At 40.0% G+C, this 20,475-nt stretch overlaps 1 protein-coding gene across 2 annotated transcripts in view; it reads right to left on the bottom strand.

Moving 5' to 3' along the window:
* Positions 1–20,475, bottom strand: part of MSH3 (mutS homolog 3) — a 190,506-nt gene that overhangs the window by 139,766 nt on the left and 30,265 nt on the right. For both annotated transcript variants that reach the window (XM_042250722.1, XM_012178913.4), the window contains exon 9: positions 1,861–1,973. In XM_042250722.1, the coding sequence (XP_042106656.1) occupies positions 1,861–1,973 (113 nt within the window). The remainder of the gene's footprint in view (positions 1–1,860; positions 1,974–20,475) is intronic.

Below are 20,475 nucleotides of genomic sequence, written 5' to 3'. Positions count from 1 at the left end.
TTTGGCTGTGCTGGGTCTTTGCTGCTGCGTGGGCTCTTTCTCTAGTTGCTGCAAGCAGGGGCTAACTCGTCGTGAGGCACAGGCTTCTCAACTGCGACAGCTTCTCTTGTTGCTGAGTACGAGCTCCAGGGTGGAAGCACATGGGCTTAGAAGTTGCGGCTCCCGGATTCTAGAGTACAGGCTCAGCAGTTGCAGTGCAGGGGCTTAGCTGCTCTGCGGCATGTGGGATCTTCCCAGACCAGGGATCAAACTCGTAGGACCTGCACTGGCAGGTGGGTCCTTTACCACTGAGCTACCAGCGAAGACCTTCCCTGCCTTTCTCTAAAGAACTCATCACCTTCAAACACTATTTTATTGTACACCTCCTCCCACTAGACTAAAAAACTCCAGAAGGGCAGGAATTTTGGTCTAATTTCTTAAAGTATGAACAATGCTTTTAATAGACATTCAATAAAAATTAGTTGAAATAATAAATCAAAGTCATATTTAATAAAAATAAGGAATTATGCATGTTCATGTATAGACCTATACATCAAAAAATTCTTAAGAATCTGAAAGGGGGACTTCTACCTTCTACACAACTGTTTTAATCTTTTTTTTTTTTTTGCAGTAGGTATTTAATACCTATAGAAAAAATTATAAAATACTCTCTACAGATCTGTAATATAAAATATATTACTTTCAACATAACTTTTTGTAAAAACAAGGTATAAATGAAGAATTAAGTCTTTTCTCTTCTACTGAGAATTTCATCTTTTGACCGCCCAGCTCCATTCCCTAGGAAACCCGATAAAGATGAAATGCCAATGTGTTATGAGGTAGCATTGCATATGGCGGAAATGACCTGAAATCAGGAAATTGCATCCAGACTAGGAGAGGAATTACCTGATTCTAGAATTTTGGCCTTCCTTCAGTACACTGACTCTTTGAACTTGGTATGTCCTTTGGAGAAATTCCAGCAAGAGCTGAGGTTTCCTGTAGGGTAAATCCTGCATCCACCTGCTTTCTTTGCAGCTGAGTTGTCACTAGAGGATGCCGGGAAGTTCAGCACCCAGTGGCTCTATGGACTGCTGCAAAGACAGAGAGGACTCCTCCCACTAAAAGAAACGGTGCTGTGCCAGCAAACTGGATTTTCTGTCCTATGCGATTCTAGGTGAATTGGATGCCAAGAATGGCTTATGATAGTTTCATGACTTAGTCTTGTCTTTAGTTGAGCATAATTTGATGATTCCTTGACACTGGCCAAGACACCATGAGATTAAAAAGGATGGGAGGAAAATGCCAATAAGACACTGATGCCTAAGAGGGAGCTGGGGAGGTTGGTCCAAGGGCGAAAGCTTTGCAACAGGATAAAAACGGATCTTAACAGAAGCTGGACTGGCAAGAATGAGGGGTGCAGACCAAATCAGACACTTGGCTGAGGAAGCGTGAACTAGACAAATAATGGAGTCAACCTACTAAGACCTTGTCAATAATGTTCTGATATTTTAATTCTGGGCATTAATTTTTAGAAGTGCTAGCCTTCCTTAGGAGATTTATCCACACATTTTATAAAACTGCAAGGAAAATCATGGCCACCTTTTGAGGGAAGGAAGAAGGAAGATGACTCAGTCATTAACTTGTTACACTCCATGAATACATCAAAAATAACACATTACTAAAATGGTCATAACTACAAAAAGCAACTGCAGTTACGCCTCTGGTAAGTGTAAGAACAGTGAACGCTTTCCTCTGCTTCTTCCAGTTGTTTATCAATAACTACCTAGCTTTCACTAGCCTTTAAGTCAAACTTGCACCTTTATCCAAATCTCAACTCAGTTACATTTGTGGACATATGGCTAACATGTATAAAACATTTACCTTTAATGTCGACTACATCTTTTGCATAAAATTCTGTAACCTCTTGGAAAGCATGGCTGTATTCAAAATACACATTCTTCATCCTTTCTACTCGAATTCTGTCATCCCGCACACTGAAAGAAAAAAAACGAAAATTTAAAAAATAATTATACATAATCTTGAACTATCTGTATTCAGGCCCTGACCTGATGAAAATAAATACTCATTCATTATTCTTCCCCAAGATGAAAAAAAAAAAAAGATCTAAGGTTTCCCTGTCAAAAGTCTACATTTCATAAAATACTATTACTTTAACTACTGGTATTTTATATCACCTCCTCATAATGAGCACTCTAAACATACTATTATCAAGAACTTATTAAAATTATGGTCAGTTACTTTAATAAACAAGAAAGAGAAAAAACGGAAAAGCAATCAATTGCATTATTTGTTTAAACCCACTAACAAGAGAACACACCACTGAGTATTTCTTTCCTCGAAAAGGCATCCTTGTCTGGTTGGCTCTGTGCTAAGTCCATTTCTTCTCCCAGAGCCTCCCCAGTCAAATTCAGTAAATTCCTCTTAGGTCAACTCCCACTCTTTACTTAAGTGGTTCTACACGTCTTTAAAAATATGCATGTATGTATGTATATATGCTCACCTGAGTAAATGAACAAAGTCATCAAATCACCATCCATGCTGATAGTACACTGTCTCATCCGTTTCCGATTTTGCTTGACTCCCCCTTCCCCTCCCTCTTCTCCTTTCCTAATCACCTCACTCCCAAGCCATGGTAACAGCCTAGGAGGAATCCCTTCTCATTTTTTTCATGATAATATGGTCATACACAAGTATGTCATACACATATATACCACACATACACTGTTTCATAAAAATGGAGCGGCTTTATACTAACTTTCCTGTATCTTGTTTTCTCTGCTAAGTAATAACTCTTGGAATTCCCTCCATATAAACTGACCTAGATACAACTCATTCTTTCTAATGGCTAAAAAAATTTCTGATAGTATGTAAAAGCCATAATTTATGCAACCATTTCTTTACTATTGTACATTCACTTGATGTTAATATTTTGCCACGTTACTTTAGAATATTTTTATCTGAAACAATTATACATACAGATGTATCCTGTACACCTCCCTCTTCAGTCATATTAATCTACCATTTTTAGAAGTAAATGCTACCATCAACTTGGTGTATCTCACGATGTATGTTTTTATATTTTACAACATATTTTAGCATCTTTACACAATACATTGTATTATTTCATGTTTTAAATCTTATATAAGCAATAGTTTATTATACATACACTTCTACAACTTGCTTTTGCACTCAGTACTATATTTCCAAGATTTGTACATAAAGCTAGACATGCTTCTTTTTATATTTTCAATTATTTCTTATATTTGAGTAGACTTTTAAGATTTGTCATTCAAATTTAATTAATCCGAATTTATTTGGGGGGATGGTGTGAAGTTGAAAATACACTTTTATTTTCCATATGATCATCAATTAATGACCAAGCACCATTTATAAAACATTCCATCTTTTACTACTGATTTATAATGCTGCCTCCACATTTCTATATATGTGTTGGCACTATTTCTAGCTTTTATCCTATTCTACTGATCTTTTTGTCTATCTCTGTATCAGGGCCATACTATTGTAATTTCCATGGCTTGGTATCAATATCTGTGGCAAGGCCCCACCTTGTTTTTCAAGACTGTCTTCACTACTCCTGGGCTTTTGATTTTCTTTAAAATTTTAGGTTCATTTTGTCAAGTTTCACAAAAATCTTATTGGGCTTTTGACTGGATTGCAATGAACTAATTTAGAGAGAAACGATATCTTAACAAATTAAGAGATCCTACTGTTAAAGACGGCATAAGATCTCTACTTATTCATGTCTTTTATATCTAACAATATTGTTCCATTATTTTCTCCATATTATATGTATCTTTGGTTGAGCTCACTCTTAGATTAATAATACTATGAAGGGAATCTTTTCTTCTATTATATTTACTAAAAGCTTATCACAGGTGTATATGAACCCAAATTCTTATATGTAGCAACTATGCTAAACACTTTTTTCTTATATTGTCTGTGTATATATTAATATCACCCACAAGAGGAAATTTTCTATTTTTCATTTCTTTTTCCTATCTCATTATACTACTAGCTAAGACCTTCAGGGTTATGTTGAACAATGGTAATGCCAACAGGCATCCTTAGTTTCTTACTGAAGCTAATGGGAATGCTTCCAAAGTTTCAACTCTTAAGTATGATATTTGCTGTGGGTTTTGGAGTAAATGACTTGTTAGCCGAAGGTTTGGTAAGTTCCCCAGTTTTTGCAGAAAGAAAAAAATTGGTCATAAACGATTACTGAATCTTACCTCATATTCTTTTTACAGGTGTTAAAATGATCATATGGTTTCCTCTCACTTAACCTCATATTATTCTTATTTTCTAATGCTGAATGAACCCTGCATTCCTGGAATATATTATACTTGTAATGATGCTCTGTATTGCTTAAATAAAGTTATAAACTTGATTTCTTAGTTTTTTTTCCCCCAGAATGTCTGTGCCAGCATACCTAGCTCCAAAGGCTTTTTCTGTTCTACTATAAAACTAGACAGGCATCAGCTGCTTCAGAAAGAAATCTTAAAGGGAGGATTTTCCCCCATCTGTGGTGCTGAAGAGGATTTTTCCACCTTAATCCAATGGAGAGAGTATCAGACTAACTATTGCAAATCTCTTGTCAATTTTTATCTTCCTATAGACACCCTTAATACCTGAATTTTTAGAAGCCTGCTGCAAAGTTATTTAGCCACTCAAAGAGCAATGAGTGACCTTACATGAGTCCCACAATGTTTCTGTACAAGTTCCTAGAGTGAACACACGAGGCAGCTGGTAACTCAATTACTGTTCTAATTAACATTTTGTTCGAGAAGCAGATAAGAATTTAGAAACCCATTAAATCTGATAAAAAATGACTTGTCAGTTATCCTTGAGGCTTTCCATGGAAGCATTACAAGAGTGTTAAATTCAACATTTTGCAATCTGTATGTTAAATATCCTCCTACATTTTTTTCCCCCCACAAACTGGTTGGAGTTACATGTGAAATCTCTAATCTGTGGTTTCCTAGATTTTTTTCTTTTTATGGTAAAATCAAATCACTGTATTTTCGAAACAAAAGCCTTCCTGAAACACTGTATACATAAAGAGTAATATCCAGCCAGAGAATTTTGTCAAACTGGATATTAGTAAAATTTCTATATTCAACAGAGAACAGTTGATCTTGGTTTCTTCAAACTGCAGCCTGCACCCAGGAAAGACCTGGGTGGGAAACACCAGCAACAAACATTAAAAGCACAGGTGCTACACCCCAAATGTGTTCAATCTGAATTCAGCAGGAAGCTGGGGGAGAGAGGGTATTTTCAGTAGCGTTTTGGGGGTGATCCACAGGCAATGTGCAGACCACAAACACTCATCTATATGAAAAATATTAGTGACTATCACAGGACTGAGTACAAAGTGGAAATGTAAATCTTCTCCAAAGGCAGTCCATGTTTTAGCTGCTCTGTTAGAGGTGGGCAGTCAGTATCTATTCACCAAAAAAAAACAGTAAGGAAGTCAACTATAGTCAAGTAATTGACACGGAACTTTAAAAATGATTTTAAAAAAACAGAAACAAAAAAACATCTTCCCACCCTCTTAAGAGGCTGTTTGTGACCAGGGGTTGAAGCCTCCTGAATGGAAAAGAGGCCGCAGAAGCTATGTTCCTCCAGGGACCTGGGGAGGCAACCGCCCCTCTGGGCTGGATGTGAGGATAATGTCAACATGCGACGAGTCTCAGTCATTACATGGGGTAGGCAAAGCTGGACTGTCTTAAGTTTCCAATTTTAAAAATTCCTTTTTGTATATTACATGCCTGTCAGTTGCCAAATATACTGTATTTGAAAAGTTAAGCGGTGATAAGACTATCAACAAGCGCGGACTCTATACTAAAAAGAGGGGGAGCTTTAGACCAAGGAACTTTTAAAGTCAACTTGGATATAAAACTGGTAATTTTCTGGTGTTGAGTAACAGACTACCTACAAAGGTTTTGATAATGTAAATGTGACCAAATGTCAGCTTACCAATTTTATGATCTATGCTGACTTTGGAAACTATCATTTTTATATATTAAAAAAGCCTTGTTAAAGGCTGATAATCTACTCTAGGAAAACTCAAGGCCTCCTCTGACAGTGTATTTACTGATAATAACGTACAGACTGAGTTCCAAGTTTGCTGAGTGATTAAATTCTGTCCTCTGGAAACAGAATGCAATAGAGGTTGAGATTAAATAAAACAGACCATGTAACATAGGTATGATGTCTCCATATTAGGATGAAATTCATTAATTTTATCACTGCTCATAATAGAGAACTATCATCACTTTCTTAAAAGACAGAGGGCATAATGTCAAATTATAAAGACAACCACAGAACAAAAAGATCAGAATAACCCCAGAAGAACAGCAAGGAAAACATACCACACAGTGAAAGAGTCTTTGAAAGATATTAAAAAAAGAAAATTAAATACAGGCAAGCTAATATCACATATATCTGCCATGACAACAAATGTGAGTTAAACTCACCTATTTAAAGAAAATTAATCTCAGACTGGATTACAAGATAGAAAAACTTTCTAACACTACCAATAGGAACAAAATTTTAAATAATTCAGAAAGGGTAGAAATGGATAGATGGGGAAAACTGCCCAGATGGATATATTAGGCTAATACAAATTTTTTAAAAAAGCATGGGATAAGATTTTGCCATCAGACAAGGTAAAATTCAGGAACAAAAGCATTATAACAAGACAAAGAAAACTACTTAAAGATAAAAAGGACAGGATAGAAGAAATGCTTTTCATTGCATATTCTTTTATGAATTTTAAATTTCTGAACCATTAGAATATACTACTTATTAAAAATTAAGTTGTTTATTAAGAAGAGAGAAAAAAAAAGGAAACTGGATTTACATAGGAGCTCTCAGAAGACGTCTGTCCACCTCCCCGGACTTGAAGCTGGACGGCTAGGAGCTCAGGAGACGGAATGGCTGCCACCATCCTGCTACCTTGTGGAACATGAGCCGTTGGCCAGCACCAGAGTGGGAGACAAAGGACAGCTCATAAGCCCAGCCACGCCTAATTCCAGCCTACCTTCAAGCTTTTCACTGATGTGCACCAAGATGCTCACTTTCTACTTTTTAAAAATTCGGCAAGAACTCAGTAGAAAGTATAGGGTTTTAGAAAAGTCAAAAAGGAATTTTTCACTGTCCAGAGAAGGAGGCAGACACAATCTCACAGAGAACGTCTTAAAGATGGCAACAAATGGAAGTGAGAAAAACCCAGTCTGATTTCAGGTGGTGAGCCTGCTTCAGCCCCAACTGAGAGGGAGACAGAGGATAAGTCAGAGATTCTAGAGACCACAACGACCCCCCTTCCCCCCCATGCAGAGCGAGAAGGACCCTTGCCAAGTTACTGCTGGGGGCTAGGAAGTAAAAGCAGGTTTAGGGCCAAGCCCCTGCAGGATTAGAAAGAGCTGAGGTAAACAAACACTAGGATGTGGCCCCAGAGGACAGCCCAGCTGGGGAGCAAGGGGAAGGACTGAGAATTTCCTCACTCACTGTGTAAACCCCATGGGGCCTGAGGCGGAGAGAAGGCCTAAGGTCCAGGGAGTAACCAAGGCTGGCAGCTGCGCTTGCTGTTCAAAAGACTAAGATAGGAGATCTTACTTTAAGCGAAGACATCTACACTAGCTAAAGTCATGTCTTTCCAAGAAAATCTTCTGGTTTTTACTTTTTCTTTTACAGTAGTATTTACTTTAAGGGGTGGGAGGGGAGCAGGCAACAGGCCATCAAAAAATTGCTAATCTGTCTGGAAACTGCTAACCTGAAGGAAAGCACTTCTATCTGCAATGAGATTAGGAAAATAAAGAGAATTAGAGTGCTCAAAGTTGGGGAGCCAGTGGGAAGGGGAAGATGAAGGGAGAGGAAAAGGGGGCAGAAAGTCCAGGGGCCTAGAGAAGGTGTCATTTCTGTCTATAGTCATAACTAGCTCTTCTTCCCTGACCCTGGAAATCTTCCCCAAGGATGAACTCCCATGGAACAGTATTTTAGAACCTCCATCCCTTCTTAATCTTTCAGTCTATCCCAATCATGAATCTTTTTACCACCCATCTCCACATACCACAGCCGCAGGCCTCTGCACACATTCTAACTTAACAAGCCAGCCAGGACTCACCTCCTCTAAGCAGCTTTCCCAGAAGAATAACCACACGCCAGGATGACCTGTGCTTTCTACCGGACCCGTGGGACTGTGGTTTGTAAAGTAATACCTTCAGAAATAGGTTTGTAAAGTAATACCTTCAGAAATAAAGTTACTTTGTTTGAAGCCCACATGCTTTTTGTCAAGAACTTTACTGCCAGAGAGAGAAATACAAACCGTAATATGCATTACAAAGGAATGAAAGTTTCATGGAGTATTAACCAAAATAATGTCAACTGTGCTATAAAACATTACTCCTTTTGAAATCCAGAAGCAGCAGAGGTGAAGGAAGGGAATGGTTGCTTCTCTGTGTGTTTTTCGTGAGAAGCCGTATAATGGAGTGGTTCCGAGCCTGTGCTTCAGAACCAGGAAGTCTGGGTCAAATCCCAGTTCTGCCACTCACTAGTGGAATAACCTAGACTTAATAGCCTTAGGCCTCAGTTTCCTGGAAATCTGTATTAAAAGAACAGTAGCTCCCTCATAGGGTTTGTGAAGATTAACTCAGTCAATAAATATAAAGCCCTTAGAATAGGTACCTAATACCTACTGTTAGCTATTGCTATTATTATTAATATTCTCACTGCTACTTAAGAATGAAAGATAGCAGTAGTCATGTGCTCAAGGGGAAAAAAGAGAGCTTTAAAAACAGATGGAATTGGGCAGGACAGACGCAAAGGAAAGAACACGTCAGCAATGAGAAATATTCTCAGTAGCTCCCAAGCTGTGTTTCTAACGGCACCTTTTTCATTCCAGGGATGAAGCTGAGGAAAAGCTAAGGTAGGATTTCAGAGAACTACTGCCACTCTCCAAAATAGACACAAACCATTTTCATTCAACAGGGAGAAACAAAAGAAGTCACTCGAAGCGTCACTTAAATACCAGTCTTCAGAGTAAAGTAAGCCAGAAAGAGAAAAAGAAATATTGTATATTAATGCATGTATGTGGAGGCCAGAACAATGGTACAGATGAACCCATTTGCAAGGCAGGAACAGAGATGCAGACATAGAGAAGAGACACAGGACAGGTAGGGGATGGGATGAACTGGGAGACTGGGATTGACATATATACACACCACCATGTGTAAAATAGATAGCCAGTGGGAATCTGCTATTCAGCACAGGGGGCTTAGCTGGGTGTTCTGTGGTGACCTAGATGAGGTGGGATGAGAAGTGGGAGTGGGAAGGAGAGCCAAGGAGGAGGATATATGTATATACATGTAGTTGATTCACTTCATTGTACAGCAGAAACTAACAACACTGTAAAGCAACTATATCCCAATAAATCAAATTTTTTTTAATTTTAAAAATGAGAAAACAAAAGATGCAGATTAATTTTAAAGTTAAGCATTAGAAAAATTAACAAAAGCTGCTCAACTCTAAAACTGATAACCTCGATATATACACTGCTGCTGCTGCTGCTGCTGCTAAGTCGCTTCAGTCGTGTCCGACTCTGTGCAGCCCCATAGACTGCAGTCCACCAGGCTCCCCCATCCCTGGGATTTTCCAGGCAAGAACACTGGAGTGGGTTGCCATTTCCTTCTCCAATATATGAAAGTGAAAAGTGAAAAGTGAAAGTGAAGTCGCTCAGTCGTGTCCGACTCTTCACGACCCCATGGACTGCAGCCCACCAGGCTCCTCTGTCCACGGGATTTTCCAGGCAAGAGTACTGGAGTGGGGTGCCATCACCTTCTCCGATATACACACACTATATATAAAATAGATAACTAATAAGGACCTACTGTACAGCACAGAGTACTCTAATCAACACTCTGTAATGACCTATATGGAAAAAGAATCTGAAAAAGAGTGGAATATATGTGCATATTTAAATGATTTCAGGCTTCCCAGGTGGCTATGCCAAAACCTTTGACTGTGTGGATCACAATAAACTGTGGAAAATTCTGAAAGAGATGGGAATACCAGACCACCTAACCTGCCTCTTGAGAAACCTATATGCAGGTCAGGAAGCAACAGTTAGAACTGGACATGGAACAACAGACTGCTTCCAAATAGGAAAAGGAGTACGTCAAGGCCGTATATTGTCACCTGCTTATTTAACTTATAGGCAGAGTACATCATAAGAAACGCTGGGCTGGAGGAAGCACAAGCTGGAATCAAGGTGGCCAGGAGAAATATCAATAACCTCAGATATGCAGATGACACCACCCTTATGGCAGAAAGTGAAGAGGAACTCAAAAGCCTCTTGATGAAAATGAAAGTGGAGAGTGAAAAAGTTGGCTTAAAGCTCAACGCTCAGAAAACAAAGATCTTGGCATCCGGTCCCATCACTTCATGGCAAATAGATGGAGAAACAGTGGAAAAAGAGTGGCTTACTTTATTTTTCTGGGCTGCAAAATCACTGCAGATGGTGATTGCAGCCATGAAATTAAGAGATGCTTACTCCTTGGAAGGAAAGTTATGACCAACCTAGACAGCATATTAAAAAAGCAGACATTACTTTGTCAACAAAGGTCCGTCTTGTCAAGGCTACAGTTTTTCCAGTGGTCATGTACAGATGTGAAAGTTGGAGTACAAAGAAAGCTGAGCACCAAAGAATTGATGCTTTTGAACTGTGGTATTGAGAGAAGACTTTTGAGAGTCCCTTGGACTGCAAGGAGATCCAACCAGTTCATTCTGAAGGAGATAAGTCCTGGGTGTTCACTGGAAGGACTGATGTTGAAGCTGAAACTCCAATACTTTGGCCACCTGATGCAAAGAGCTGACTCACTGGAAAAGATCCTGATGCTGGGAAAGATTGGGGGCAGGAGGAGAAGGGGACGACAGAGGATGAGATGGTTGGATGGCATCACCGACTCAATGGACATGGGTTTGGGTGGACTCTGGGAGTTGGTGATGGACAGGAAGGCCTGGAGTGCTGCAGTCCATGGGGTCACAAAGAGTCGGACATGACTGAGCGACTGAACTGAACTGAGGTGGCACAGTGGTAAGGAAACCACCTGCCAATTTAGGAGACACAAGAGACATGGATCCAGGCTGGGTTGGGAAGATCCCCTAGAGTCAAAAATGGCAACCTACTCCAGTATTCTTCCCTGGGAAATCTCATGGACAAAGGAGCCTGGCGGGCTACAGTCCATGGGGTTGCAAAGAGTCAGACATGACTGAGTACCTACACTCACACACATATATGCTTATCTTTTCCAATATTCTTCTCCATCACGGTGTATTACAGGATACTGAATATAGTTCCCTGTGCTATACAGTAGGACCTTGTTGTTTATCTATTTTATATATAGCAGTTTGCATCCATTAATCCCAAACTTCTAATTTATCCCTCTTCCACTCCCACCCTTTAGTAAACATAAATTTGTTTTCTGCATCTGTGAGTCTTTCTCTGTTTTTAAATAAGTTTATTTATACAACATTTTAGATTCCACATATAATGAGCAAGAGGATGAGATGGTTAGACAGCATCAACAACTCAATGGACATGAATTTGAGCAGACTCCAGGAGATAGTGAGGGCTTCCCAGGTGGCGCTTGTGGTAAAGAATCCACCTGCCAATGCAGGAGATGAAAGAGATGTGAGTTTGATCCTTGAATCAGGAAGATCCCTTGGAGAAGGAAATGTCAACCCACTCCAGTATTCTTACCTCAGAAATCCCATGGACATGGGAGCCTGGCGGGCTACAGTCCATGGGGGTCATAAAGAAACAGACATGACTGAGTGATCGAGCAGACACATACACCAGGAGATAGTGAGGGACAGGGAGTCCGGCATGCTGCAGTCCATGCAGGTGCAGAACTGGACACAACTTAGCAACTGCACAACCGTACAAGTGGTATCGTATGGTGTCTATCTTTCTCTGTCTGACTGACTTTACTTACTGTGATAATCTCTGATAATCTAGGTCCATTTGTGTTGCTATAAATAACATTATTTCATTCTTTTTTATGGCTGAGTAATATTCCACTCTGTATATGTACCAAATCTTTATTCATTCATCTGTTGATAGACATTTAGTGTTGTTTCCATGTCTTGGCTACTGTAAATAGTGATGCTAAAAACAAAAGCATGTATCTTTCCAAATGAGAGTTTTCTCTAGATGTATGCCCAGGAATGGGACTGCTAGATCTTACCGCAATTCTATTCTTAGCTTTTAAGGAATCTCCATACTGTTTTTCATAGTGGCTGCACCAATTTACATTCCCACCAATACGGTAGGAGGGCAACCCACTTTTTTCTTTAACAAGCAAAAGAAGCATATGAAAACATCATTGGTGATCAAAAAAGAAAAAGTAAGTTAAAACCAAAAATGAGACACGACTTCACACTCACTATAATGGCTAAAATTAGAAACAATGTCAACACCAAAGACTGGCAAAGATATAGGGCAACTATAATTCTCATATCCAGCTGATGACAGCATTAATTGGGTAACTAAGTGTTTGGTTGGGCTTCCCTGGTGGTCCGGTGGTTAGGAATCCACCTGCCAACACAGGGGACACAGATTTGATCTCTGGACCAGGAAGATTCCACATGCTGCAAGGCAACTAAGCCTATGCTCCAGAGCCCACGGTCCATAAGAGAAGCCTGGCAACAAGAAGCCTGTGCACCACAACGAGCAAGTAGCTCTTGCTCTCTGCAGCTGGAGAAAACTCATGCACACCAACAAAGACCCAGTGCAGCCAAAAATAAATAAAATTAAAATTAAAAGTTTGGCTATGTTTCTTATACAGTTAAATATATACTTACCAACACAGCCCAGCGATTCCATTCCTAGGTATTAGCCCAAAATGAAAATATATGTCCATAAGAAGACTAGAATATCAATGTGCTCAGCAGCTTTACTGCAAATAGGCAAACACTCAAATGTTCAACAAGTGAATGGATAAACAAATTCTGTGGAAATACCACTGAACAATAAAAAGGAACAAACTACTGACACACTCCTAGGTATTACGCTATAAGGGGCTGTACACAAAACAATGCATACTGTAATGAGCCCATCTATGTGAAACTCTGTAACAGTCTAACCAGATCAGTATTTGTCTGGAATAGGAAGAGGAGGTAGGGAGAAGAATGCAAAGAGGCACAGCGAACTTTCTGAAAAGAGGGAAATGCTCTATATCTTAGTTGGGGCAGTGGTTACATTGATGTATATATTTCTTCAAAATTGATTTGACTTATACACTTAAATTGTGTAAACTGTATTGCATGTAAATTATACTCAATTAAAGCTGATTAAAAATTAAAGTTTTGATATTTGCCATTATAATTTATAGCTGAAAATATTCTATTAAGAAATCTGAACATTGGCCTTAGGAAGCATCACTACGAACAAAGCTAGTAGAGGTCATGGAATTCCAGTTGAGCTATTTCAAATCCTAAAAGATGATGCTGTGAAAGCGCTGCACTCAATATGCCAACAAATTTGGAAAATTCAGCAGTGGCCGCAGGACTGGAAAAGGTCAGTTTTCATTCCAATCCCAAGGAAATGCAATGCCTAAGAATGCTCAAACTAACGTACAACTGCACTCATCTCACATGCTAGTAAAGTAATGCTCAAAATTCTCCAAGCCAGGCTTCCAGCAATATGTGAACCGTGAACTTCCAGATGTTCAAGCTGGTTTTAGCAAAGGCAGAGGAACCAGAGATCAAATTGCCAATATCCACTGGATCATCGAAAAAGCAAGAGAGTTCCAGAAAAACATCTACTTCTGCTTTATTGACTATGCCAAAGCCTTTGACTGTGTGGATCACAATCAACTGTGGAAAATTCTGAAAGAGATGGGAATACCAAACCACCTGACCTCCCTCCTGAGAAATCTGTATGCAGACCAGGAAGCAACAGTTAGAACCAGACATGGAACAACAGATTGGTTCCAAATAGGAAAAGGAGTATGTCAAGGCTGTATATTGTCACCCTGCTTATTTAACTTCTATGCAGAGGACATCATGCGAAATGCCAGGCTGGATGAAGCACAAGCTGGAATCAAGACTATCAGGAGAAATATCAATAACCTCAGATATGCAGATGACACCACCCTTATGACAGAAAATGAAGAGGAACTAAAGAGTCTCTTGATAAAAGTGAAAGAGGAGAGTGAAAAAGTTGGCTTATAGCTCAACATTCAGAAAAGTAAGATCATGGCATCCAGTCCCATCACTTCATGGCAAATAGACAGGGAAACAATGGAAACAGTGAGAGACTATTTTCTTGGGCTCCAAAATCACTGCAGATGGTGACTGCAGCCATGAACGTAAAAGAGGCTTGCTCTTGGAAGGAAAACTATGACCAACCTCTAGACAGCATATTAAAAAGCAAAGACATGACTTTGCCAACAAAGGTCCGTCTAGTCAAAGCTATGGTTTTTCCAATAGTCATGTATGGATGAGAGAGTTGGACTATAAAGAAAGCTGAGCGCCAAAGAATTGATGCTACTGAACTGCGGTGTTGGAGAAGACTCTTGAGAGTCCCTTGGACTGTAAAGCGATCCAACCAGTCCATGCTAAAGGAAATCAGTCCTGAATATTCATTGGAAGGACTGATGCTAAAGCTGAAGCTCCAGTACTTTGGCCACCTGACGGAAACAACTGACTCATTGGAAAAGACCCTGCTGCTGGGGAAGACTGAAGACAGGAGAAGGGGACGACAGAGGATGAGATGGTTGGATGGCATCACCAAAGCAATGGACATGAATTTGAGCAAGCTGTGGGAATTGGTGATGGACAGGGAAGCCTGGGGTGCTGCAGTCCATGGGGTTGCAAAGAGTGAGACACGACTGAGCAACTGTACTCAACATTTAGACCAACAAATTCCTATGCAAATGTGTATTTCAAATACATTTTTGGAATAAGATCCTAATTCTAGAATTTATTCAGCAAAAACCATGGTGCAAAGAACTTCTTTTTGAAAAAAAGTACATTCCATATTTACATGCTTTGAGATGATCACAGTTTAAATGTCAACCACTATTTTACATATATACAATCATCCTAATACCAAGCAAATTTTTACAAATTAATTTACATTTCCTGTGACTGAAAGACATTTTTTTGTAGTCACAAAAATCACAAAATCATTATCTGATATTATATGCCTTTAAGAAAAGCAAACAAAACCCTACTTTCTGAGAACTCAGTCATCTTACAGAATTCTGAAGAGACTCATCAGCATTACAATCTCAGATTAGTGGAAAGTCACCTCAAATTTTTTTCATGCATGATTAAAAACATTCTCTCAGTGACAGACATAAAATCAAGACAATTTCACGCAGATCACATGCCTTTTGAGGTCATTAACAAGCTCAAGCCTGCCTGAGAAAACCTAAAACAAGCAATCTTCCTAAACTAATGTTTTCCTCATCGAATACCAAACTCTGATATTATCCCCAGAAATGGCTGCTTCAAAAAAACATTTGGAGGGAGGTTCAAAAGGGAGGGAACATATGTACACTTATGGCTAATTCACGTGTTGTACGGCAGAAACCAACACAATATTGTAAAGCAATTATCCTTCAATTAAAAATAAATTAAGAAAAAACCTAAATGAAAAAAAATCAACAAGCTGACAATCTGCAATTCATAGTACAATGAATAACTAACTGATGTTTCCTTTTCAATGCAACAAATCTTCACTACAGGAATAAATGGGAAAAAAAGAGAAAACGAGGTCCCTGCTGTGTGTTATGGGTTGAACTGTGTCCTCCTAGAGGCCCAGTGTGGAAGTCCTGACCCCAGTACTTCAGAATGTCAGCTTATTGGGAGACAGAGTGCTCAAAGAGGTCAGCAAGTTGAAGTGATGTCATTAGGTGGGCCCCCGTTCAGAATGACCGGTGTCCCTATAAAAGGGGGGAATCTGGACACAGCTCGGGTTCATGCTCAGTTGGTAAATCGTGTCTGACTCTGCAGGGCTTCCCAGTGGCAGACATAAGTAAGTGAAAGTCGCTCACTCGTGTCTTACTCTTTGCGACCCCGTGGACTATACAGTCCATGGACTTCTCCAGGCCAGAATACTGGAGTGGGTAGCCTTTCCCTTCTCCAGGGGAGCTTCCCAACCCAGGGATCAAACACAGACCTCCCACATTGTAGGCGGATTCTTTACCAGTTGAGCCACAGGGAAGCCCAAGGCAAGTGGTCAAGAACCCGCCTGCCAATGCAGGAGACTCAAGAGATGTGCGTTCTCCTGGCTTGGGGAATGAAGACCCTCTGGAGGAGGGCATGGCAAGCCACTCCGGTATGCTTGCCTGGAGAATCCCACAACAGAGGCCAGATTACTGGAGCAGGTTGCCATTTCCTTCTCCAGGGGATCTTCACAACCCAAGAATCAAACCAGCATCTCCCGCACTGACAGGTGGATTCTTTACTGCTGAGATACCAAGGAAGCCCCTGGACACAGAGACACACACAAAAGAAAGACAATATAAAGAAACATAGGAAGAAGATGGCCACCTACAAGCCAAGGGGAGAGGCCTGGGAAAGCCTTCCTTCACAGCCCTTAGAAGAAACCAACCCTGCTGGAACCCTGATGTTAGATTTCTAGCCTCCAGAAGTAAAACAAATTCCTGTTTTTTAAGCCACCCAGTTTGTGGTACTTTCATCAGTCCCAGCAAAATAACACAACCCCACTGAAAGGCTCAACACCAATTCAGAGATGCTTATAAACAAATCACTGAAATACCTAGCACACTGAGAGGCATGCTGTAGCAACCAATTTAAAAAGTGTCAGTATGCTCACCATGGCTGATTTTAAGCTACCAAGGCTTTAACAACCAGAAAGAAAATTCCATGAGAACATAATTAATTGGCCAGTCTCACAAGCCTCTACAACCTAGATCTAGCACAGACCAACGACACAGGCATCAGAATCTAATAGCTACAATCCCTTTTCCCAAGTGATGTTTCTGAACCAGGGATCAAACAAACCAGGTCTCCTGCACTGCAGGCGGGTTCTTTACCATCTGAGCTACCAAGGAAGCCCTTAATATCTACAGATTACTTCAATGTAAACCAAGGTTAGAACCCCAACTGAAAACTGTAGGACAGCTTCATAAAGGCGTAAGACTGTGAAAATACAGGCTATTTTAGAAGATAGATGAGGAGAAAACCCAGCGTACCACATAAGAATAACTTAAGAATGGTAAAAAAAAAAAAAGAAAAGAAAAAGAAAACAAGCAGAGAATGAAAAAAAGAGCTAACACTTACTGAACACTTCCTATGTTCTATGTACTGTTTTCTTTTTTTTATGAAGGTATACATAAAATTAAATTTTTTTTTTTGCTTTTAATCTTTTTTTTTTTAATTTTAAAATCTTTAATTCTTACATGCGTTCCCAAACATGAACCCCCTCCCACCTCCCTCCCCATAACATCTCTCTGGGTCATCCCCATGCACCAGCCCCAAGCATGCTGTATCCTGCGTCAGACATAGACTGGCGATTCAATTCTTACATGATAGTGTACATGTTAGAATGCCATTCTCCTAAATCATCCCACCCTCTCCCTCTCCCTCTGAGTCCAAAAGTCCGTTATACACATCTGTGTCTTTTTTCCTGTCTTGCATACAGGGTCGTCATTGCCATCTTTCTAAATTCCATATATATGTGTTAGTATACTGTATTGGTGTTTTTCTTTCTGGCTTACTTCACTCTGTATAATCGGCTCCAGTACTGTTTTAAATCATTACTTGTATTAACTAACTTCATCGTCACTACTACTTTATGAAAAGTTCTATTATTATATACCTGGTTTTGAATAAGGAAACAGAGCCAAAAAGAGATTAACAAGATCCATAGCTTTTTTTTTTAAAAAAAAAAAAAGGGAAGCTAAGATGCTAAGATTCACACACAGGCTGTTTGGCTCCAGACTCTACACTCAGACCATGGTCCAGGCCATCTCTCACTATATATGACATGTTTAGAACATGACCATCAGCATAGAGCAACCAGAGAGAGGGACAAGGGACCAGACAGGAGAAAGTGCACCATATTCCTGGCCTCATGTTACCTTACATAAGCAATGGGTTTGCAACTCAAATGTGGTCTTTGCAACTTCATGGACTATACAGTCCATGGAATTCTCCAGGCCAGAATACTGGAGTGGGTAGCCTTTCCCTTCTCCAGGGGATCTTCCCAACCCAGGGATCGAACCCAGGTCTCCCACGTTGCAGGCAGATTCTTTACCAGCTGAGCCACAAGGAAAGCCCAAGAATACTGGAGTGGGTAGCCTATCCCTTCTCTAGCAGATCTCCCTGACCCAGGAATTGAACCGGGGTCTCCTGCATTGCAGGAAGATTCTTTACCAACTGAGCTATCAGGGAAGCCCACTGCAACTCAAAATCTGGTAAAATCAATTAATTTAACCTTTTTGTATAACGTGTTGCTTAAAAAGGTCGAATCAAGTAGAAGAGTATGCAAGTGAAAACTAAAACTCTCTCTATAAAACAACATCACTATCTCCTTACTTATGTGTAAAAAATAAGGTTTAGACATAAGATGAGGATTGCCGAGCAGGCAAAAAGCACCTGTCCTCTCTCAGGAGCAATCAGCACAGCCTAGAGCCTCTCAGAAGGAATGCTGGAGAATCACACACATTCCCTAAGCCACAAAGAGAATTCTGGAAGATAAGGCTGGCACTCACTAAGCTCCTGGGACAAAGGCAGCACCAAGCAGGAAAAGTCAAAGTTTTCTACTTTTTATTTATTTATTTATTTATTTTTAAGTTTTCTACTTTTAAAGTTAGAGGGAAGACATCCACAAACACTTCACATCATCACGGCCCCAGGGGATGAATGAATCCCATGACTATTTCCAACTTTTAGCCAGTAATTAACTCTGGAATTGTTCTTTTTTAAAAAATCCTTTTCATCTATGTATCTGCAGAGTACTGTGAAATACCAGCACTTTGACAAAGGCAGTGTATGGCATAACGGACTGAAAAAAACACATGTCCCCTTTGTCAGTACAGAGGGGAAGACAAAGTAAACGAAACAAGCAAACAAGAAGCGCCTCTTCTTTCAGGTGCATGTATTTCACTGTACACAGGGCCCTAGGGGCACAGCACACAGTAACCTAAGGACGCCCTTTCCTCAGCAGCTGCAGGAAAATGACAAAACTCGTTGAGAGGCTAAGTTCTGTCTCTCTCCGTAGCAATAAGTAGGCGGAAAGGAGGCAGAATGTGACAATCAACCTGTAGACCAGGCTGTTCCCACGGTTTTCCAGTAGGTAGAAGAAATAGGATTTTATTCTGTATGGGTGAGCAATCAATTGTCTTACTCAATTTAATCACCCACAGGTAAATTCTGTGGTCTCTGGGGGTTGATAGTTAAAAGTTACATAAAAGACTGCCAAGGATCCTTACCTACAAGGTAACTTATACATCAATGACTGCCTGACTTAGCAAGTAGGAATTGCTCAGCCTTAAAAGGACAGTAATCATTTTATCAAGTGCTTCCAAACTACTAATATTTCAGTCAGAAGCCAGCTAGTTTTTACATTCCTACTTGTAAAAGTTATGTCGATGTCAAGAATATTAAACAACTGTCAGCTAGTTTGAAAAAGGAAGCAAAGGAACTGGGCATTCAAGGAAGAGAGGCAATGGTTTGACTTAATTCTGTAACCAGCTACCAATTAACAAAAAATTCGTTAAAGCTACAAGCCACGAGAAGTAAAATAGTTTGCATGACTACCCAGTACCCACACAAAATGATAGTGTATTACTCTTCTATTAATATGTAACAAATTACTAAAAACTTATTGGATTAAAACAACATACATTTATTACCTCAGTTCTGTAGGTCAGAATTCCAACACTGAGCTCACTGGGCTGAAATCAAGGCATCAGCAGGGCTGAGCTCCTTTCTGAAGTCTCGAGGAGAGAACCTCCTTGCCCTTTCCAGTTGCTAGCGGCAGTCTACACTTCACGGCTCCTGGCCTCTTCCTCCATCTTCTAAGCCAGTCTGAGTGGGTCAAACACTTCCATCACATCACTCTGATTCCTCTGCCTCCTCGTCCACATTTAAAGGACTCTGGTGATTCACTGGGCCCACCTGCCGAATCTAGGGTACTCTCCCTACCTTAAAGTCAGCTGAGGAGCAATTTTAACTTCCCTTTGTCATTTAACCTCACATACTCACAGATCCAGATCCTGGGTTCGGGACACCGGATCTTTGGAGACAGACAAACAGATACATGTAAGCATTACCATGCCACTTGGTAGCTACTAGACCACCGGCGCCTGTTTCCTCATATACAAATTTGTACTTTATAAATTATATAGTGATTACTATATAATAATAGTAATTACCACAAAGGGCTGTTGTGAAGATTACATGAGTTAATATGAGCAA

This window comes from Ovis aries, chromosome 5, assembly GCF_016772045.2.
Source record: "Ovis aries strain OAR_USU_Benz2616 breed Rambouillet chromosome 5, ARS-UI_Ramb_v3.0, whole genome shotgun sequence".
NCBI classification, from domain to species: domain Eukaryota; kingdom Metazoa; phylum Chordata; class Mammalia; order Artiodactyla; family Bovidae; genus Ovis; species Ovis aries.
This window is presented reverse-complemented; position numbering and strand designations above follow the sequence as displayed.